The 23572-nt window shown below is 43.8% G+C and overlaps 1 protein-coding gene across 1 annotated transcript; it reads right to left on the minus strand.

Annotated features, from left to right (window-relative positions):
* Positions 1-11665: 11665 nt before the first annotated feature.
* EIF1B (eukaryotic translation initiation factor 1B) lies at positions 11666-20646 on the minus strand. Its single transcript, XM_069648291.1, has 4 exons — positions 20398-20646; positions 19574-19737; positions 18460-18561; positions 11666-11985 (listed from the first exon to the last, which is right to left on the minus strand). The coding sequence occupies exons 1-4, from the start codon at positions 20426-20428 to the stop codon at positions 11941-11943; spliced, it is 342 nt and encodes a 113-aa protein (XP_069504392.1). The 5' UTR covers positions 20429-20646; the 3' UTR covers positions 11666-11940.
* Between the last annotated feature and the right edge of the window lie 2926 nt (positions 20647-23572).

Genomic DNA, 23572 nt, shown 5'->3' on the forward strand with positions numbered 1-23572 from the left:
ACTGAAGCTGAATTTAAGAAGGAGGAGTTGGCACAGCAAGTGATACACAAGAATAGGGATCTTGAACTCAAAGACAAGGACATTGAATGTCAGAGAATCCAGCTAGGGAAAGCTAGAGTGGAGACTTCAGCCAAACCAGTTAAGAGTGTCAGGTCCCCTGCCACCAGGTTTATGAAAGATTTGGTTAGTGTGTATGTGGAGGCCTCTGATATCCTCCAGTGGATTGCAGCGTTTGAAATGGCTTTTGGAATTGATGATGTTGATAAAAGAGATTGGGCTAAGTTTTAAGTAGAGTGCCTCAGACTGGTTATGACTATATTCTGAAACGGCGTGTGAAAGAAAGAGGTCAGTAGGAGTGCATGAAATCTGCTTTGATTGCCAGGTTTGGCAAGACACTTTCCCAATACCTTAAAAGGTTCAGGGAATATAAGAAAAGAGAGAATGTGTTTTGGATTGACTGGGTGAGTGCTGCACATATGAACATGATGGGATGGATTGATGGTTACAAGGGGAAAGCTTTTGTTGAATTGTCCCACCTTTTGTTTGTTCAGCATAAGCCTGCTCACCAGAGCTGTGTCAATGGTGCTGACCAGAACATTTTAGATCACTTTACGCTGGCCAGGCTGGCTGACAAGTGCGTTTCCCACCGGGTGTCCCTTAAGGAACCCAGTGGGAAGGACAAGGACAAAGAAAAGGGGGCCTCTCAGAAGTTTGAGGAGTCACAAAAGCAGTCACAGTTGGGTAAATCTAAACCTTCCTCTCCTAAATCCCAGAAATCTAGTGTGGATAAACCCTATGTGGGTGGGAGTAAAAGTAGTGGTCCTCCTGCTGTAAATCAGGCTCTCAGTGGCTCTAGTACCGTACCCCGCATTTCTGGCACTTGTTGGGACTGTGGGACTCTGGCCCATAAGAAGGGTGACCCCAAGTGTAAAGGTAAGGCACTTGGAGTCCAGGCTGTCAGCCTGACCTACCCTTGGTTCATGCGAGAAGAAAGTTCCCAATGTGGCAACTTACGTCCCCTGCACACTCTCTTGTGACCTAAGGTTAGGCAAATCATTGGGAATCGGTAGCCTCAGGTATGCAAAGAAATCCTAAACAGGTTTCTTGAAAACCCTATTCTACTCTTAAATAAAGGTAGGTAAATTTAGTTAATTAAAGCATAACAACAGTTTCTTGGTCAATTCAAAACATGCATATTCAGTGAACAGAGACATTCAATAGTCCATGGATTCATCCAATTTTAATGTGAGGGATTGCCCAGAGTGTTTCAAGTACAGACACTCTTCATCAGGGGCTTCATATAAGGACTCTACAAAGGGAATTCAAACAACGATAATTTCAGATGTCCGTCGCACTTCATTGCGGTTTAAACGATCAAAGGAAATTTACATAAAGATAAGCTGCATACGAGGTCTATGATCAGCTCATCATGGTGATAAACTCAATGTACTGGGTATCTAAAGGGTTTCAAGCATTCGAAAAAACTGTGAGCAACATAGTCCAAAGGATTAATAGTACCTGACTATACTGCATTTCGAACACATATGCAAATGGTATCGCAAAAAGGTATCATGTCATCATATTTTCATATTTACAATTCGATAACCTTAATGATTTCAAAACCACATGGTTGATAACAGTATCTACACAGTTCATTAGAAAAATTGTCTCCTTTTGCCTATGATAACTACAGTGGCCCTTTAGATCCAGTGACAAGGTATTTACCCTTGCGAACAAGCACTGGCTGCTGCTGCTGTCTTCACAGTAGAGAAATCAGCAAGTGTTATGATGGGCTGTAGCACCACTCTGTACTTAGAGCATGCCCTTTTTGCCATTCTTGAAAAGCGTAGGAGCACATTGAACACACAGAGAGCATCTAGATACGAAGAGATTATCTCAAAACCAGCGATAAAAAGTAGTGTGGTGTAGAGTTGTAAACCCAGTTATACTCATAGCAGAATCAGTAAAAGTGGGGAACTATGTACAGAACTGTACCATGTACACAGAATATAATGACAACATTCCTAGAGTAAGGGATAAAACCTCTCCTGCCTCCGGTAGGTGAGGTTTTATTTTTATTGACAGATCCTCAACCATTGACAGGAGGAAGACATACTGGAATGGCAGTTGTAAAATTGAAACAGAGACGGACATTTGAAGTAGTGGTGAGCCTGAGATTATCCCCTACATTTGTCAGCACAAGCAACATAATTTGTAGCACTCATAATAGCACTAGAAGTGCATGAGGACAAGAGATCACAGTGTACTCCGTCTCTGCCTAGGATGTCAACAGTACATGCAGGACTGTCACATTGGGAAAGGCAGGGCATTCAAAGTGCTAAGGGTACGCCAGTGCAGCACACTCCCCTATTGGACAGGCTCATAGACACACTGCAGCTCCCATCAGCCATTATGGTAGTAAAATTCCAAGCCCGCACAAGAGGGAGTACGTGGTTTCCCGTGGCAACAAAGAAGCAGATCAGGGACGTCATTTCACCAAAATGCCAGGGGTAGCAGAAGTGACATCACACGACCCTTGACCCCCTGGTGACATCACAGGAAGTGATGTCATTTGACCCCACCCCGAAGTGATATCGCGGGATGCGATGGAACGCAACCTTTCACCCGTTGACAAAACAGGAAGTGCTATCACATAGCATTGTACACTACAAAAATATGGTTATATCACTATAAGGTGATGTACATTTCATACAAGAATGGAACGCCATATGTATGTTAAGATCATTGTGTATAGGCCCAGATCACCAAATTACTGTGAATGCAAGCAGACGTCCATGACCAAATGATGATGTGTTGTTATATAGCACTTGCGCTTAAGCGCTTTATGTAGAAAAAATATACACCCAAAATCACCCAACCTTTGTTGGTACTCATTTATCGACCTCAGAAGGATGAAGGCTGAGTTGAGGCGTTTAAGAACAGACTGAATCAGTGACTCAACCCCTGAAGTGTGCCTTAAATAAACCTTTAATGAGTCCAGCAATTATTGTATAGAATTCCAGAAAGACACATTATTTGGTATTCCTAATCTTTCTTATTTAGGGTTAGTGCTGAAAGTGTTAGACTTGTGTCACTCCTTTTCTTCTTTTTCTTCTTTTTTTTAAGGGGCTTTAACAAGAAAGCCTGCTACTCCAGAACTAAAGAGCCATATGGTGCTGGCCATAGCCCATGAGTTTGCATTACAAGCTTTTTCTTCTTTTCTAGGGGTCGCAAGGGTGACCACAGAGGTCACAAGGGAGACCTCAGGGGTCACAGTTGCGACCTCTGGCGACCCCTAAATGACATCCCTGAAGCAGATGCCAAAGCAAGCAGCATATTCTTTAGAAATAAATTAGTTCCGAGACTCCACCTAACCATTTTTCTCACTGGATCAAAGCTGGTCATGCTCACACCATGATGCCCGCTGTGCGACGACATTCCTTGTCAGAGAAGTTCTGGTGGTGGGTGTGTAAGATCCTACGATCAGACAATGGACCTCACTTCATAAATTAAGTGTTTATATCATCAACCTGCTGGGGATTAAATATACATTTTCCTGCGCTTATCACCCGCAAGCAAATATGATTTGTTAACGCCTCAATTGCTTGCTCCAAGAGAAAATTGCCAAAATAAAAATTATACTGAAAAGGGGTGATTTCATTGCCTTCCCCAAGCATTATCGCATTGGGCAATCAGCCTGCATCTGACTACCATTTAACTCCTCATGAGGTGGTGACAGGATGATGCATGTGCCTCCCCCTTGCTCCTCCCAGTAGAGCACTGACGCCCATAATGTTGCTTCTGTTCTTGGCAATGAGCAGTATGAATATCTCGCTTCGATGATGGCCAGTGCTTTTATCTCTTGGCAGGGGAGGTCAAAGGAGAATGACGAGAATCTGAACTGCTTAAAGCACCATTTCTTTATTCAGAGGACAAGGTCCTGTTGAGAAATGTCATTAGAGCATGGCACAAGCCACACTTTGAGGGTCCCTTCGCCATAGAGCAAGCAACAGATAAAGCTGTTAAATGTGTAGGGAAGAAGGCTGGGAATATCTGGAAGGCATCAAGCCCTGCCAAGGTGAGAACCCCCCTAGCCCAACACATACACCAGGTGTACACAACTGATTTCACGGGAGGGCCGAATGTACCACACAAGTCCCATATAGTGGGCTGCACTATCCATGGTAATGAGCAAGTGATATTTTTATAACACACTTAATACCCAGAGGTTTCTAAGCGCGGTCCAAGAGATCGAACCTGCGTTGATCCATGTCATCTTGTTTCCAAGGCGAGCATGTTGCATCTCAACTATCCTCCCAAGACGAATGATAGGGGCATTGGTGTGTGTATAGGAGTGAACAACCTCAAGATCAACTTTATTTCTTAACTTTTTACTATAAAACATGAAACATAGCCTTTTCATGGCATACCCACTTGGATTTATTTGTATTATTCAGCTGAAAACATGTTTTGAATGGAGGTAAAATTGCACATATGATGCAAAGACCAAAAATATGCCACTGAGGCTTCCCACACTTGACATGACAGACTTGGTGACTTACCACTTTATGCCAGGCAATATTTAATCATTAAACTCATGTACCTTGGAGGGTCATGATTAATGCCCTAAAGGGCTGCATTTAACCTGTATGTCACATGTTGGGCACCCCTGATGTAGACGATATACTGCAAGAAAAAGAGTGACAGTGTCAGACACATTCAAACACTAGAGCTATACAAGAGGGAAGTGACAGCTAGTTTAGGCATACTGTCTTTTCTTTACACTAGGTAATCATAACATGCACTGATTTTTTACAAGTAATTTTAAACTTGCACTTTATGAAATCATAGTAACCAAAGAGCAAATGGTACCAGAAAAGGTTGCTTATGCTTCCCTAATTAGGGTGATTTTCAATGAGGGCCTTTTGTATATCTGTGCGCCAGGCAGTGTCTTTAAGACAGGATTATTGGGGTGGCACTGGTGATTTAAGTTCTCACAGTACGGTGAAGCGCTCCTTAGTGCCAGAGTTAGCTTTGGCAATTGTCTCATAAGTGACACTTTCAGTTTGGACTATGGAGTGCTCATTTTTTTGAATCAGCAGTAAAGATAGTTAGATTGGGGGTATTTTTTCCAGTTGGTCTCAGCAGATCTCTCGGTGCTGCGCCCGACATCCGACTCTTATTTCATGTTATAAAACTGTTCATAGTCCATTCAGATGTCAGCCTACCAATCAGAGCTAATCCACTGTTCCGTTTGATTTGTGCTCACCCAGCTGTAATAAACAGCGTTGCTTCTTGTCCAGTTTGTGCTCCATTTTTCAGTATGTGGTTTTTATTATGCACTAATAAGCAGACCTCCAACTACAAGGTGGTCACAGGAGGAGCAACCAGATGCAGTTTAAAAATATAACGTTACTAACCCCCATATGAACCCTATAGGTAGTCGAAATCACTAACCAATCCCATGTTACCTTAGGTTTTTGCAATGTATAATTGTTTTGCAACATCACGTCTTATTAAAAGTCCACGATACGCCTGAGAACGATGGAGAATTGTGTTTTGTCCATAACTTGATCCAAAATAAATGACCAATCTTACTGTTTATTGCAAGCTTTTAATTTGGACTTGTTCAAATTTGAATGCAGGGTTATTTGCCCATGTACAGTTCCTCTTGAAGGGGTTGGACGTTTTTGGTCACCATTTGCTATTCTTGAGCCCAGAAATCCCCCACTCTTTAAGATGGCCAATTTGTCCTAGGTCAAAGTTTCCAGCTACTGCAGAATTGATGTCGCCATTGCAATTGGCTGCCTCCTCATCAGCCAATCAGAGGCTGAAGCCAGTCCCTCCAAAAACAGCCCACATCTAGGCCCTTAAAATAAGCTGTGTTCAGCGATGCCATCGGCAGAATCAGCCCTCATCCACCAACCAGCCAGCAATTCGAAGCTGCTGGATCAGCATTTTTTGCAGAACGCAAGGTGAGCCCTGATGGGCTCTTCCCACTCAGTTGGGGCAAAATTACTGCCAGCAAGCATACCATCATGCTCATATCAGCAATGAAGCGCTTTTGATAATCCTGCAAAGCACACATGTGAAGCTACAACTTGAAGGGGTTGGACCTTTTCTGTGGCCATTTGCCATTCTTGAGGCCAGACATCCCCCACTCCTTAAGCTGGATGACTGGTCCTAGGTGAGTACGACACCCTTTCATCGCCAGTCACTCAACGCCTGGCAATTAAACGTGGAAAGAATTACATAAATGGTAAACTACATTTTTATGGGGTGGTGGGTGGGATAAGGGATTGGGAATGGGTAATGAATAGGTCAGGGGTTTGGGGAAAGCCCCCAAAACATTTCATAATTATTTCCACGTTTAAATGCCAGGCATTGAAATTACCAGTGATGAAAGAACATAGAACCCCTAGGTCCAGGTTTCAAGCTACTGCAGTACTGTCCCCATTGCAATTGGCACCGGCATGCAGAAGCCAGCCCTCCAACAAAAACCCACACCTCGGCACCTGGCTGTGCCTGTCCAGCCCTAGAAAGTCCCCCACCCTTCACCCCCCCCCCCACCACAAACTATGCTGCAGCCTGCTGTGTACATCCTTCTCTCCCATGAACTTTGGCCTCAGCACCCCTGCAAACGAATCTCCAGTGAGGAACAGTTGAAGCATTCATGTTCCATCACCTTCTCTTTCTGCTTTGTGACCATAATTCACTGCATTTGTGCCTTGCTAGAAACCAAATGCACCCATGTTTTACATCCTGCACCCAAACGTGCACTGCTTCTTGTTCTCCCTTTGTTACTACTAGGCCACATGTGGGATTAGGCCAGAACTGTGCAGTCACCTTTCTCCCTTCAACTTCCCTCCACCATCCTAATGGCACCCTCTATCTCACATTGCTACTCTATCTCCTACCCACTCTCACTAAGTCCAATATGAAAAAGCACCAAAAAATATAGATCAACAAACAAAAAAAAAAAAAAAAAAAAAAAAGACATGCTGCATGCAAACCCTGGCCTTTCCATCGGTGAGACCTGTCAGCACAATCTGAAGCCAGGATATCCTTTCCCTGTCCCCTCTCCAGATAGATTTACGGATCCATCTCATCTCCACTGTCTCCCCCCCCTTTCACTTCCTCTCCCATCAACAGTGGCACCAAGTGGGAAGTCTTCTTGGCTGGTTCTCAACATCATGTTTTATCGTTAATGTCTACCACACAGGCACTATCCTGGTTCAAGGTCCTTAACCCAACCTCCTGACTAGATCCTGCCTTCCCTCATTAACTTCCTTGTGCTACCTCTCCCTCTACCACTCCCACTCACTGTCACTTCACCCTCTGATCAGAGTACCACATCCCCATACTACTCAGAAAAACTTCAAAGGCAGAGACCTCTGCCACCTGCCAACCCTTAACACCCGCTCAGCCAAACATTCTGCTTAGATCGGCTTCCTTGACGACACTGACATTCTCACTCAGGGATTAAAGATCATTTCCATGCCTCAAACTCATGTGCTGGTGGTGGGGTCTAACCTGAGTGGGTTGCTTCTTCCATCGTACCCACCCAACTCTACTCTTCTATTGAGAGCCTACTTTGCGAGTCGGTCATCCCTCCCTCCACCACTCTGACCATTGTTACCTCTTACCGGCCTCCAGGCGCTACCATGCTGTTCCTCTGAATGAGCAGATTCTGCTCTTCCTTACTTTCAACTACCTCCAACCTGCTCTTGGGTGACCTCAACATCCTATTGATTCCCATCTCAGCATCCACTTTTCATTGACCTCTGCACCTCACTATTCCTCTCCATTCTACTCTGTCCGACACTCGGCCAGACAACATGGATGCCATCATCCCCTAAAACCTCTCAAATGCCCCCCCCCCCAAAATCAACCCCCTCTTAGACCTCTCACCTCCTCCCACCTGGGTCTCTTCAGCCCTCCTACCTCTCCTTCAAAAGTCCTACCAACCTCATTCTCGAACATCCACCCTATGAAACTAGTGCCAACTGCTGCCTTTGCTTCTACCTTCATTCCCCCCTACCTCAAGACTACCACCAACTGCTCTCAGCAACCTTCACTCGGCCATCACCAATATTCACTTCATCCTTGCCCCAATTATCAGGCTCTAAGTGAGACACCTGGCATGACTCTGAACCTCAACCTGCAGCCAGTCAGTGCAGAGTAGGAAGGGACACATCAGGTTCAACCTCTGACAAACTGGCCTGCCGCCTGCTCCGAAGGTAATACAGACACCATCCATACCAAGAAAAGGGCCCACATACAGGCACAGGTATCTTGTGCATCTAACAGCTTAACCTGCAGGAAGCTAGAAACCCCTTCCGCAGTCTCATCCTTCACAGGCCCTCTGCAATGCACTGGCCGCATTCCTTGCCACCAAAACACAGGACACCCTGAAAACCTTCACACCCCAAACCCTCCTCCTCCTCCCCTGAAGAGATTACCAGAGTTGCCCACTCTATTAAGGTTTCTTCCGAACAGGGTCCACCATACTCATCCAGAAACAAACATTGGCTCTCTTGCCTCGCACTAGCAGATTTCTGCAACCACTGTTTCGCCTCTGTATCTTTCCCCTCCTCCATCAGCACTCCCTTGTGCGCCTGCTCCTAAAGAAAACCTTAAGGACACCCTACCTGTCCAGTCAACTACCGCCCTATTTCAATCACCCCCATCATGGGCAAACAGATTGAGAAACAGGCCTTGCCCCAACTCGCACAGTTGGTCTCCACAATCATCAATCTGGATTCAGAGCATCCAGAGGCATGGAAACTGTTCTGAACACCTGTGAAGAACTGCTTGCATCCCTGGATTCCAACTCCCCAGATGTCCTCATCCTACTTTAGCTCTGCCTTCTATGATCAACCATTTCATCCCCATACAAAAGCTCCACGATACCCATGGTATCTCGGAACAGGCACTGGAGTGGCAGACCTCCTTCCTAACGGATTTCTTCCCAAGTCATCCTGGGTACATTCTCTCCTACTTCTTTCTCCACCAGTGGTGTCCCGCAGGGATCCATATCTCCCCCTGGATCTTCATCGACCTTGCTCAGCTGGCACTCCTTATTGCCTCCTCTCCCCACTTCCAGTGTTATGCAGATGCAACTCTTTTTTCAGACTTCCTGCTGGCTCACTCGCACCTTCCTTCATCCCCGACTGCCTGTCATCCAGCCCTGCTGCATTTCCAACGATCTCGGCTTCAATCCGTTGCCAAACGAACTTCGAGTCTCCATTGATAAAGAAGCAGCAGACCCCCAACCAAGTCCACATTGGAGTACCCCAAGGCTCATGTCTATCTCCAACCCTCTACAATGCATATACAAAGCTCATTTTCCCAGCCTTAAACATGGGTGTCATCTGCACCAATTTTGCAGTTGACACCCAGATCCTTCCACCTCTCTCAGGTAACTATGCCCAAGACACACCATCAACAAAATGTATGCCATAATACAAAACTGGATGGCCCTGAATAGCCTTTGCCTCAATGATGAGAAGACAGATTCTCATTGTGGGCTCCCAAGCTAAATAGGTGCTCTCCACCCAGACACTAATCCCTGTACTCAAACAAGTAAAAACCTTTTTATCTCGAATGCAATCTCACAATGGCCAAGCATATAAATACACTCTTCATCCACATCCCACACCGCCAAACTAATTGCCCTAAACTGCCAATTTCTGACTCCGACAAACTGCATTACCTTGTCCAGGGCTCTGATATCAAAGCTTGACTATTGCAACATGTTACTACTCTGAACATCCACTATCTCGAAATTACAACTAAAACAGCATTACAGGTCGCACTAGGAATTCAAAAAAAATGTAACATCTCCAAGATTAGTAGAGATTCCCCATTGGCTACCCATCAAAGCCAGATCATTTTCAATACACTATGCATCGCCTTTAAATGCCACTACAAAAAAAAGCACCTACGTGTATAACGCTATAGAAGCAGCTACCAGATCCCCAAGATCTAATAACCACTTATTCAAGGCAACTCCCCTTTTCAGAAATACCAGAGCAGGGAGGGTAGTAGTTTCTAATCTCTAGCCCCTAAACATTGGAAACCCAACCCCCCCACGATCAGCATTAAAAAAAAGTAATCCTGCATGGACTTCAAATATGTTTATCCAATACCAGTAAAACGTGCAAATGTAAGAATGTAAATATTACTGCTCCTCTATTATATATTGTCTTTCAATACTTTGCATTAGTGTACACGTTTACATTTTTCTCAATGACTAATTACTAAGCTGTCTGTAACCTCACTGTGATACCCCAATGGTTAGTGTGTGTAATAAAATGCCAGAAAAACTGAGATGCTTCCAACTGGGAACCCTGCATCCTCACTCCCTCCCCCCCTCCACCCACCCACCCTCTTGGGCTCTCCCCTGCTCTTCTGAAGCCAGAAACTGTGCAAGCCATCCCGACGACTCTTGCTTCTCAAATGAATTCTCCCTTTTCTCACTTTTCCCCAGAAGCTCAAGGTTTCCAAATCCCTGGTTCTCTAGGCTTGACTATTGCAATAGCCATCTACCTTCTTCCACTCGCGACCCCTTCCGTTAATCCAGAATAGAGCAGCCAGACTTTCCTTGGCCTTAAACGAGATGTCTCCTGACTAAAAAAAATGATCTTAAATGGTTCCCGGTTGCTGCATGGATCAAATTCGAATTGCTCTGCTTTATCCACAAGGCCGTCTGGGGCTGGGGACTACACTATCTGCAACTCATACAAAATACTCCTCCTAGAACTCATGTTCCACTGGCACCAAATCCCTGTGTGTATAAAGCTTTTCGCTTAACAGAGCAGGAGGTTGTTAGCTTTCCTCAGTTGGATCCCTCCTATGGAACAGCCTCCGCCTCCCTCTGCGTCTTGAACAGGACCTTGCGTTCCGAAAGCACCTCAAGACTTTCCTCCTCCACTAATGTCAGTGGCTCCGATTGGTGTCTTGGGCACTTTGCATCCTCGGGGGGGCCCCTGACCACTCACCAGCTTCTGTCTACCTTTGCACTTGCCTCGGCACACCGTCCGCCCTGGAGGTCGCACTTCACACCAACGCAGCTCCTGGCCACATAACACATCTCATTCAGTGGCCATTTCGTCTTACACCTTCCTCTCCCACCCACCCCACCCCCCAAACAATGCCTCACATTGGCCAGCCTCTACAGCATGTTTGTGTACGCGGTGCTTTTGGTTGCACACCCTTGATCAATCCATTGAACTTGTAGATAAAGGACAATTGTTTTTATGGGAGACAAAAACACTGACATTTGCCAATCAAGCTTTAAAGCACTTGCCTCCACCTCCAGCGCAGCCACTTAAGTCATTCATGCGTCAAAAGATTTGCAGCACGGTTTGCCAATCTTTCACAGAATCAAAACACAGGGGAAAATCAGGAGCATTGTGGATCAAATACACAAGGTTTAATTACCACCCCACATTTAACACATTAAATTTAAATGAGATTCTACCAGTCAAATACTAGATGACTTGACTATGCAAAATGAGAATCTAAAAACTGATTCAAATGTTGAAACTGTTCCAATTAAGTCATCCTTTCGTTATGCACCATTCCCCTGCACATAGAATCACAAAAATCATAACAATCTCGTTTGAGTATCAGACAGCAAGAACAAAAAGAGACTGCCGTGTTACATTCATGGTTTTAATACAACAAAAACATTAAAGCAAGGGAAATTAATAAACATTACATTTCCATTGGAAATGTGCTAAAACTCAAAGCTCTTATGTTACCATCTCACAGTGGTTTCTTTGTGTGTTCCTAGCCTACACACTAAACATATTCTACAGTCATGCAAACATGAACACTTCAAGTGGCTAGACAAGCAGAAAGTCTGTTTATTGCAAAGAATCATTTTGCGGGGCAATAGCATAAACATGCAAGTCTCATGTGGCGGTGGGCATCTCAGAAACCATGAACTTTGAGCTGCTCCTCCTTGACAATGCCAATCTGAAACAAAACAAACAGAACAGTTAAAAAGGTGCACCCAAAACTCGGATTGAATGTATGACATATCCAAGAAAAAGGAAATGTCCACCTAATGCGCAGTTAAAAGTAGGTACTATGTGCAAGTAATTTGAACATCCCTAAAAGGTTCCTGTGAGTGCCCAACTCACTGATGTGAATTATGTTCAGTTAATTAAGCAGTGCCAGGGACATAGAATGTCTGCGTGAGAAGCGGATCACATAAGCCTGGTTAAACAAAGATCACTCAGTAACCAGGGTTGGCAGATTGGGCTATTTCCCCACAAAGCTGAGCCAAAATCTATTTGTGCAGGGAACTACGCCTGTGCGTGGGGGCTGGGAATTTTTGGGCTAATTGGCACAGCAATGGCAAGAAAATTATATGTCTGTTCATATACCATATGCAGAGGTGGGAGCGCAAGTAAGCATTAGTACTCGGTAACACCTTTGAAGTACTTCCTTTTAGTTTAAAGGGTCACGAAAAAAGACAAATTTAGCATAATCGCTGCGCCATGAGCAAGCACCCCTCTGTGTGCTCCCCCACCCCCAACATCTAAGTTACAGTCCGGCTGAGAGACAAGTAGCACAGTCTGGGGCCGCAGTCAGCAACTTAATGACCTTGAAAACACCAGTAAACCCTTTACACGGGATGGACAGGACATTTCCAATGAACTAGGAAAGATGTGCCAGTTTCAATAAACCCCTCCTTTAAAGATATTGTACCCATGAGGTACAATACCTGGATAGGGAGGAGTTTTGTATGACAAGAGCAATGGTCTTCAGGATATGAAAAACAAAGCTACAGGGATATTTTAGCTGATCATGTTTCTATAAGGAAATCTGGTAGCTACAATTTGTGCATTTTTCAAGTAAACTATATATGGAAGAACTATTATTGCACCAAGTAAATCCTGAAGCGTGTGGTCAAGTGATCATTCGTAACGGGTTAACCGTTTAGCCAATGAGTGATCATGCGCAAATCGTTTAATTCCTGATAAGAGCACAAATAATGTGTTTAAATTCACACAATATGAAATAAACAAAGTAGTACACCCTTATCCTCTTAAGTGTCTTTAGGCAGCAACAGCACATAAGGTAGCATTTTGTTTCGTTCCCCACCTCACAGTTATGGATGCAGCCAGAGTACCACTACTGTACACCACCCCCTCCAAAACGAAAGAGTCACAACATATACATAATTAAAGCAATGAAGTTTAAAGAATGATCACAGCAAAGGTTTATATGAAAAAAAAAATAAAACATAAGTGAAAACATGGGAAGGAGATGTCCAATAACTGATCAGTATGGTGTCCAGGAAGGGGTGACCAATGTAATGGGGCGTGAGACTTGCCCGATCCATGCTGTGAGCTACGGGATCTCCAATTTCTTCACATCCATATTGGATGGTTCATCTTCAGAACAAGGTATGCAAGGTTTTTTCTCACTGCAACAGTGCCATCTGCGGAGCTGCCCGGACAGTCAGAGGTGAGGAAATCGTGCAAGAGCTCATCATACGGATACCTTAAAACACTATTCATGGTGTTCTTTAACCATGGGTAAAAAGACAAAGTTAAAAGCTATACACGGGCCCAGCACACCATGTCATCCAGTTGGAAACTAGCGATCCAGACGCAGAGGAACTTGGCATGCACAAGGAGGTCCATAGGGACTGAAGAAAATGCACTCCATGCAGATGCCAATGAGAAGGGATCAAAGGCACAACATCAGAGTTCAGTGCTGACCGCAGGTGGGACGAACATGAGGAGCAACTGGGAACAGTCCTTAAGATTCTGAAATGCTAGTGGATCATGTAATTCCCTATAACGGCAATTAGAAATCTTGATATTTGGGAGAAGCAAGGAGGCTAATAAAGCTACTAGGGAAGCACCAACTCTGAATCAAAAAGGTGAAGAAAGTCGCCTATAATGGATTCCACCAATCAGCTACCAACGGTCTTTAAAATAGCATGAAAGGGTTGCCTGGCAAGGCAGACGGGAGGATAGCTCAGTTGGAAGCAAGACAAGGGAGCAAGTTTGATCCCTGGGCCTGCGCTTAGAAACCTCTGGATATTAAGCAGGTTATAAATAACCCATTACAATTACCACTCCACCAAGTGATAGTGCTCATGGTTTCCCCCCAAATAGGGTAGTCATCCAATAGCCAAAAAGTGTGATCCTTTGGTGAGGAAAGATTGCAGAAACCACATAAAAGTCTATGATGGAGGATGTGTGCGACTTGGTCCTTCCTGCAACACTAAGATGTGTGAAATTGCTGGGAGATATTAAACATCTGCTTAAAACAACAGTGCTGGCTTCAACCCCAAGAGTTACCCAACACCCGTAGTCAACAGGTGCCATAAAAGTACTGATGTGGTTTACTTCTGTACAAGGGAGAACCAAGGACACGTGGAATATTTAAAGCCATAGTGGCACCCTATCTTATCTGCAAGTTAAATCAGTGGCATGTTATGTACCAATTCCTGTCTATTTTATGAGTCAGATAACCATAAGCACCATTTGTAGCTCTAGTTCATCGAATATTAATTTAATCCCTGTAGAGTTGCTATGCTCCTGTAGTAACTGGTTTAATAGGCATTGTTGAAAGAAGTATAATACCTACATTCATGAAGAGATCAATTCCAAATATAAACCTGCATGTAACAGTTGTCTGAAGGAATTGTGAAGTTAAAAAGCACCCGATTCGATGATTTGAACCTCAACCTGTACTGGAAATTCTAGGACAAACATTGCATCTGGGACTGCATTAACTCCAAAATAGACTAGGATATGGCAAAAGAAGACTGAGCATCACATCAATGCTAAATTTTGAACACATGCAAGAGTACCTTTTTTTATTGCTTGTCCAATAGTCCAGGATGGGCAAACTTATTTTTGCTTAAATCGATGGACAAAGTGTTTTTGTACTAGGTCTGCCATGGGACAAACGCATACAGGTAATCGCATAAGGCAATGCCCCATCTTTCACGGTGGAAGTGAAAGAACCATTTCACAGTCATTCAAAACGAGATGTTCAGTGATCTTGCTTTGGGCAAACCCATTTCACTCCGTTGCTTATTACACAAGCAGGAAAACATGTGCATAAAACAGTCTGGCAACTGATGTGTGGTTGAGAGAATACTTTGCACAAATTAAGTTTGAAGTTCAAATAAACAGGACCTGTCGCAAACTGCGTTTAATATTCTAAGGTGGGGTGGGGATTTAAGACATGTGGTAGGTAGGACACCTTCAGCGTGAAAAACAATTGAGGAAACGTAGACTTGGGTTTAAAATGTGCAAGCCTGCCCTGCTCTTCTAATTGCCGTATTCAGTCGCAAAGCAGATTAGCGACCATGTACCATAGTTTATAGGCTTATTATAGAAGCATCATCGGGTATTACACAACAGTTTACCCCCACATTAGAAACCAACAAATGCAATAACTGCCAACAGTGAAAGTAAGTAATTCCAATTCCTGGTTATGTTTAAACACAAAGAAGGCAGCAAATATTGCCACAGGCACTCACATCCACAAGACAGACTATTGGGGACTGTAGAAAATGTGTTTTGAACAGAATATTTAAAAAGGACAAAGTTGGTTGCCAAGTTACCTGCAGTTTTGCAATGGATTGTGTGTCGTGGGTACTAAGCTTGAGCTGCTAAACAAAACATTAATTCTACAATATTAATTTGCCTGGGCGCATCGGATTCTCCACGTTCAAGTGACCCAAGACCAGTGTGCGTGAAGTCGGGTGCTACCGTCACCGTGTAGTTTGTAGCTGGGCAGGCAGCCGCTTAAAAGTACGTGCCTTTGGTACCCTGTAATTCCACATTATGTACGTTATGCACCGTTTGTCCGAGAAAACTATTGCAGAAGAAATGTTTGATAGCCAAGAACTGACTCCTTCCCATTTCTCCCCGAGAAAGGGGTGGTCTCCCTACACCAATTATCGACAATGCAGGTTCCCCATCAAAATACCCCCCCCCCCCGTCAAGCTACACCCCTCCCCCCACCCCGACTTAAGTACATAGCTCCCTACTGACGCCACACTACTTATGTCTAAGTGGATAATTATGGGCGCCTAACCGGCACATCGGAAAGCTCCAATCTGCATTCACCTACATTTTTTTTTCGGACTTGAGGGGGACCGGGGGGGGGGGGCGCAGTGAGACTGATTCATTGGTATCCTCATGTCTTAAACACCCCAAGCAATGCAACCAAAAAAAAAAAAAAAAAAAAAAAAAAAAAAAAGTTGCTCACCAAATTACAGTACTAAAGGTTTACACCCTGGACACAAATATGAACATCACGAGAACTCAGAGAAAGCACTAATTGCCTTAAATGCGCCGTCATAATTTGTATCCTTACAAAACTGTACTAAGGCAGTTGTGAAGGGCCATACAATCCTTCTGGGAATAAAGGCTTGAGGCGGAGTCCAGCAAACCAGAATTAAAATCCTCTCCAATACATTCCACGTGGCATATATCCTATACAATCCCACTCCACGTGGCATATATCCTATATAATTCCCCATCTACAAACGTGGTCCAAAAATGACCCCAGGAATTACTGTCCCATTTCAACCAACACAGACAGTAAAATCTTTGCTGCTATATTATTGAAATAACTTGAATCTTGGGCTAAGTAAGAAGGACTAAAAAAAAATGGCAGGCAGGCTTCAGAAAGCTCTGTGGTACTTCCTTGAATGGTTATAGTCCTAGATGCCTCCAGGACCAATGGTTGTAGTGTTAGATGCCCAAAGGACTCGGTCCTGGAAGGTTGCTACATGGCAATTCATTGATGTAAGCGCTACTTTTGATTTAGTGAGTCGAAATAGATTGTGGTGCAAGCTTAAATGCTGCATTCCCCTGGGTTTACTGAAATTAATTATTCAACTACATAAGTCTACAACCCAGGTACAGGTTAGATTAAATAATTCAGGGGTTTTAAGTAATACCAGTTAAAAATGGCTTAGAACAGGGCCCTTTTAACCTGTACGTCTCTATGAGCACTGCAATCCCTAAATTAATCCATAGGGTATAGGCCCTAGGCTCTTTATAGGAACTGAATACAATTCGGTCAACAAAAAAAGCTTAATCCGTTATAAATGTTTGATTTGTGCGAGTGTATTTTCGGCAAGAGTGGCTCCACTATAGAAGATCTGAAACGTACTCCGAAAAAGGTTAAGGGTAGCTGTTGAGATTTGGGGTTTAACTACTTTCATGGTAAGATGAGCCATCTCCACCATGATCACAAGGCCCTGGGTACGCTTGTAGCATATTAGTGATTTTCCTGCCCAAAAGTCAGAAAAGATTAGATGGAACATTTATGGAGAACACGTTTTAAATCAGAGGACGTTCAAAGTAAAGTTGTTTATGTGGAGATTTAGATACTAAAGAAACTAGAACATGTGATCATGTTGAGTGATAATAATAGTCAAGACTTTTGAAATTTAAACTATTGAATTATGATTATTTGGAAGCTTTGCTTGAGTGGTGTGAATAGGTCATTTTGTATTGCAGTTTTTGGCATTTTAAATTCTCTGGGATTGAATGATACTGAAAAAAGAAATCTGTTCATTAGGTTCAATTGTGGAGATAAATATCCTGTTATCGCTCTATTGGGCATTTTACAAGCGTGGGGGTATAATGAAATACAACATGTCATTGGCATATAACATAATGGTTATGGTATGCAGATCTAAGCTTTTATCTTTTTTCATGTGTTGTAATTTTTAGTTTAACTATTGTATCTTTATTAAGGTTGAAAAATGCTATGCAAAACACAGATGACAGTTGCCATCACATTTCTGAGTGCCTTACAATTAAGAGCAGAAATTGTGGGGGGTGGGGTCACAATGGAAAAGTAACCAATGGGAAGTTTGACGAGGAAATATAATTACAAGATTAACACAATGGTCTAGGGTGGGGTTAACAAGAACCTGCCAGGAAAAAAGGGACAGACACAAAGAGATTGCATGGGAGAGGTATGAAAAATGGAAGAGACTACCAGAGTAGCATTTATGGAGGGAGCATCATAGCACCATCTTGCAAATCAATAGAAAAAAGCATCTGCTGTTAAGACCAGAGTGATCTACAAGGTGCAGGGCCAAATCCCTTCAAAAGCAGCTCAGCCTTCCTTCTGGAGTCAGAAAGTAAAGTGGTAGTCATAGGCAAATAGGTTCATTTACAGCACTTGGTAGAAACACTTCAAAACAAACTTATTTTGTCCGGAACTCCGTGGAAAAGGCAAACAGGTGAAGGCATTGTCCCTGCAACATTTTGCCAGACCTAGTCAGCGATAAGCATGGGGGCAACTCAAGTCACATAGGGCATGGAGTTGCCATGCCACTGATGGGCATTGGGTGTCAGCCTGTGAAGGGGGTGCAGGACCCCAGTATTTGAGGCTGTCTGGTACAAACAGGTCCATCCGTGAAGGGTGCAAATAACTCAAGGTACTCACCTCCAGAAGGAACTGACAAATATTCTTCCTCTGGTCGCCTTGGAGCTGAATAACTTCGCCGTATTCAGGATGCTCAATTACTGTACCATTACATGCAAATTTCTGAAAAATAATGTTACAGGAATATAAAAGCAGGTATTAACCACACCAATATCCCACTTGTACACATGACTAGCCATCCAGGATGCACTGAAAAGAAAGGCATTTCAACTGTACCAAGTAGGACCCCAATTCAATGATCGCGAAGTTAGCAAAATGTACTTCCAAGCTCCCAGAAAACTAGGCAGCAGAGCATAAACACCACAAAAGAGTAATCTCAACGAATTGTTCCCACCATAAACAAAAACACTCATGTTCAATTAATCCACTGAACGCCATATCAGGACTAAAATGGCATATCTTGTTTTAGTAATAAGGCTCGTGTTCCTAACGAAATGCCTTTATCTTCGGTCAGCTTTCCAGTGAAAAAAAGGTTACCATCGCATTTCTCAATACAATTCTACATTTTGCCAATGTTGATACTGGGAATAGTACTAAAATAGTTGGCTTGATGGTGAAAACGAAAAAGTCCCCCCACTCACCGCCAACCTTGACTTTCTTTGTAATCTTTTCACAGACATGCATAAACTACATAGAAAAGACACTGACTAAAGGGTCCTAAATGATTGATTCATGCTTAGTCCTCCAGTTACTGCCGTAGTGTTTAATTCTCAGCTCATAATAGCAACTATGCACATAACAGTGGCATTTGCACTCACGTTGACCAGTTTTTAGTGTTTTTCTCCAGGCTTCAGTTTCTATCGACGAGATAGCTGCATCTCACTAATAACGTGTTGTAATTACTCTAGCTACGAAGACATTTCCCACTTGGAGGGGGTCAGAAGACAATCTCACCGGGTATGCCAGTGCTAAAACGTTTGGGGACCGCGTATAATTAGTTCCAAACCTGGATTAATTTTCAGTGATGGACTTCTTGCAAAGTCGGCTATTCACGTTTCTGCTAACGCCAATATTCTTAAAGATTAAGTGGAACAAGCGCCCTTAACAAAAAACAAGCTGCCAATTACTTCTACCAATGAAGGAACGTAGGCACCGCCGAGTGAAATGCATTTACCTTTTTAAAAGCCTTCACAAGCTTCTTTTTGTCGTAATCATCTGCGATCCCCTGAACGGTGGTGAGCGTTTTGCGGCCGTTCCGCTGCTGGATCCTTATGTGAATGTAATCCTCTGTCCCTGCCGGGAGTAAATCGTCTCCCTTAGTCGCATCGGCAAAGGGGTCTGCATAACAGAAACAATTGGCATATTAAATACAAAAACAGAAGAACGTTAATTGCACGCAATATCCCAACACAGTTTAAACGGCAAGCGTCATGGAGGCATCAAGGCCGGCGAAGAGGGTGACAGACTCCTCCCTCGGGTGTGACAAACAGCCGCATCGGATTTCAGTGCCGTGTATTGCATCACATGCGGCGCTCACAGTGCGCAGGGTTGCACCAGCCAGGGTCCAGGTACGGGCTCGGCCCTGTCCACCCTTTAGCAGGCAAAGTGGTGCTTAACTGCAGCCAACTAAACGCCAAACCCCATTTGAAGTAGATAAATAATTCTAGCGCCGAACGCCAGTCACATGATCGGACATTTTCACACACCCGGTGATTTTGTGTGTTTCCGCCTATTAAGAGGCAGGCTACCACTTACGCCCCCTCACTAAATAGGTATTGTAACGAATATTGCTCATTTGACACAGCCAATAGCATTCAATTGTACGGCTCCACCCAACAGGATACTGAGTAAACTGTACATCCCAAGCATGAGGAAAACAAACAACACGGCGCTGCTGTCACTAGGCAGCCGCCTCTACAGAACGGGCTGATGTAGATATGTTAAGTGAAGTTACGTGGCGAAGATTTCAAACCAGAAAGAACGGCCTCTCCCACTTACCGAAAGAGCTGAGGTTCTGGATAGTGGACATGCGATAGTATTAATTGAACGCGGTAGCGATGAAATAGGGCGGCGCGAGGTCTACGCAGCTCGTGCTCTCTCTGACTGGGTCCGAAAGGACGCGGTTTGGCGGTTGGTTGGGACTAGGTAAAAGCAGGAAGGAATGCGGAGAGAACAAAACAAGCGAGCAAACAGCTGACGCGACCTAGGATCTGCCTCTCGCTCCTACAACAAAATGGCCCCTTGTCTTTAGACCGACGCCCTTTCGCTCTCCGCGGTCACGTGAGGACAGGCGCGTCCGCTCCTCCGACCTAGTTATTTCCTGGGCAATGTAGTCCGCATGTTCTAAAATGCCTCCTCTTTCCATTGGAGTGACATACAACACCCATGAAGCAAGGCGCGGCCTCGACCCGCCCACCTTACCCGCAGCAGAAAAAGGCCCGAGTATTGTATTTTGTATCCATCTATCGGTGGAGGCAAGAAGAATATTGACTGTTTCCATTTATCTATGTGCCCTAGTGCAATTACGTCACATATCCAAGCGTTCGCAATGGGTATGCTACTGTTTTTAACTTAATAACAGTAGCTATTTTATTCAAAGATTAGCTCTGAGAACGACTTCAAAGTAACGTTTAATTAGTTCTAGAGTTAGAAATTTTTTTTTTATATGTAACGAAAGACTTTAAAATACTTTGTTATGCTGCATATTTTGTATTTTCTTCTCCAAAAACGGCTAACTCCATTCGATATTGGAAGACGATTATTATGAATCCTTTGTATCCACTTTCCCAGCAGAACATGAGCAGGTCACTTATCTGTAATCAACAATATTCCTAGTCGCACTCGTCCGCGTCACAGTACGTGTGAGGGCCCCCAACCTACACATCCGGATCCATTCCAACATTTTTAATGCAGTATGCATACCCCAACCCTCTCTACCGAGAGAATAACACTCCCAGTTGTTACAACGCGTCAGCTCAATACACCCTAACACATTATGGCCATTTTTCATTCCTCACGAAGGCGGGAGAGGTGGGTCACTAGTACTGTGATGACTAAAAGTAGGACTAGGAGTGATGAAAATTGGTGATAAGTGTCTCATTAACTTCACATCCCTCTTCCTCATCCCAGTACTTACTTTTGAGCCATACAAAATATAGCGGTGAAATGATCCAATAAGAAAAACACAGACCAACCAGAGTGCTGCTCCAACACCCCATCACCAATTTATTACCGTTCACCACAACAGATCACCCTTGAACATATGTACCAGCACTCAACACCCCCTCTCCAAAGGAGTACGACCACTGATTATGCTAGGTGAGGCGATAGTGTCCGGTGAAAGTATTTGGGTCAGCCCAGGTTACCGCCCTGCAAATGTCCTGAACAGGCACTCCTTGTGCCTCAGCCCATGATGCTGCCATGCCTCCATTCGAGCAACCCTGACTAGAGTCCGGCAATGAAACCCGCACCGCTGAAAGGCCAAAGCAATCGCCGGCCAAATCCATCACCTAATTGGGTAAATCACCTTCATGCCTGGCTTTGAACACCCAAACGGAACAAACAAAAACACTGTCTGATTGTCTAATGGATGCAGTCCTGTCCAGGCACATCAAGACAGACCTCTTGACATCCAACTTGTGCACCTGGTGAAACTTAAAAAGAAACGTCAGAAGAAATACCAGATCATACAAAAGAAAAGCAAATCCGCCTGGACTTGCAATAACAGAGCTGAAAACAGCAATGCCCCAGTCTCTCCCAACCTGCAAGCCGAGGTGAATGCCACCCGAAACATAACTTTCTAAGTGAGAAACTTCATTTGCGCACTGATTTCAGTGGTTCAAACTGAGAGTCATGTAATGTCGCAACACCAAAGGAAGATCCCACAGAGGCATACGCTATGAACGGGGTGAGAAGGAAACACTTCAGTAGCCAATTGACCAGCGGCACACATCAAGTACTTGGAACCCAAGGCTCCCGAAAAGCCAGAATAGCCACCCACTGAGCCTCTAGTGAGGACACAGCCAGGTCCATATCCCAGCCTTCTTGCAAGAATTGCAAAATCATTGGCACAGAGCAGTCCATCTTCTGTACAAACATTTTGGATACCACAGTGCAAAGTTCCTCCAATGCTTATCATTTGGTAGAATGTTTTAGTCAGGCAGCCTCTAACTCGCCGGAATTTTCCACCCACCCCAAATCTGGCACACATCAGTATCATTTATTTGATAATGTTCTTTTTATGGACTTGGACCTCAAATTTAACAATATTGATTCCCTACAGGTTCCCTCTCTTTTGGAACAAGAAACAGGGGTTCAAAGAAGGTCTTTTTATTAATAAAACGGAATCAATTTAATTATAACCAAAATACACCTCTATGAAATCCTGTGTACGTTGTTACTACAATGTAGAATGATCAATACACTGACCACATAACTTTTCTATGCTACAATCACTTGAAGAGACTTTTGTAAACACACACATCACCATCTATACATTTGGTTTACCCAGAGCGCCCATCCACCTTTGACGGAAACATGATGGAGTACTCTGGATAATTTGATTAATCAAAATCAAATAAGAATATCCCTGCTTATCTAAGTCTCTCCACCTCCCCTTTATTGCAAACAGATACCTCCCCTTACTCAATAAATATATAACTTTCAAATAGCATTCTAGAAAACTCAATTGAAATACCAGCTACTTGACATTCTTGCATGTAAACATCTTATAAAAAGGAAATTGTATTTTCAACATGTATGTTTGCTAGATTTCCTCCAGCAGTGTTTCCATTGAATTTATTTGAAAATGTGTACATTTTACATTTTCAATGGACAACTTGAAGGTGGGAAAATGGTTAGGAAATAACCATCCTTTCCCAATAGCTCCCCTATGAATTATTTCCCCTTGGCTTTATATGTACATAGGAGTTTCTTTTGGATGTCTCACAGACAGGTGACTACCCTCCTTAGGACTGGCTCAGTTCTCCCCCTCTAGGACACATGGGCATCAGCAAGAAGGATCAGCTTCCCTCCACAGCCTGTTTCCCTACTTTCTGTATTTGGGCGTGTCTGCTGTCTTTCCCACTGAAGAAGACCTGGGACTTTAACTCCAGAAAGGCCTCTATCACTAGTAATTCAAAATGAGCACGAAAGAAAAGCAATCTATTCCATT

Source organism: Ambystoma mexicanum, chromosome 2q (genome assembly GCF_040938575.1).
Source record: "Ambystoma mexicanum isolate Mex_15411 chromosome 2q, UKY_AmexF1_1, whole genome shotgun sequence".
Classification (NCBI taxonomy): domain Eukaryota; kingdom Metazoa; phylum Chordata; class Amphibia; order Caudata; family Ambystomatidae; genus Ambystoma; species Ambystoma mexicanum.

Excerpts from the sequence above, each read along its gene's own strand:
- EIF1B (XM_069648291.1), bottom strand. The coding sequence starts at position 20,428 with ATGTCCACTATCCAGAACCTCAGCTCTTTCG. Across the intron at positions 19,738-20,397 it reads CCAGAACCTCAGCTCTTTCG|ACCCCTTTGCCGATGCGACT; the intron begins GTAAGTGGGAGA and ends TCTGTTATGCAG. Across the intron at positions 11,986-18,459 it reads TTTGTCAGTTCCTTCTGGAG|ATTGGCATTGTCAAGGAGGA; the intron begins GTGAGTACCTTG and ends GTTTTGTTTCAG.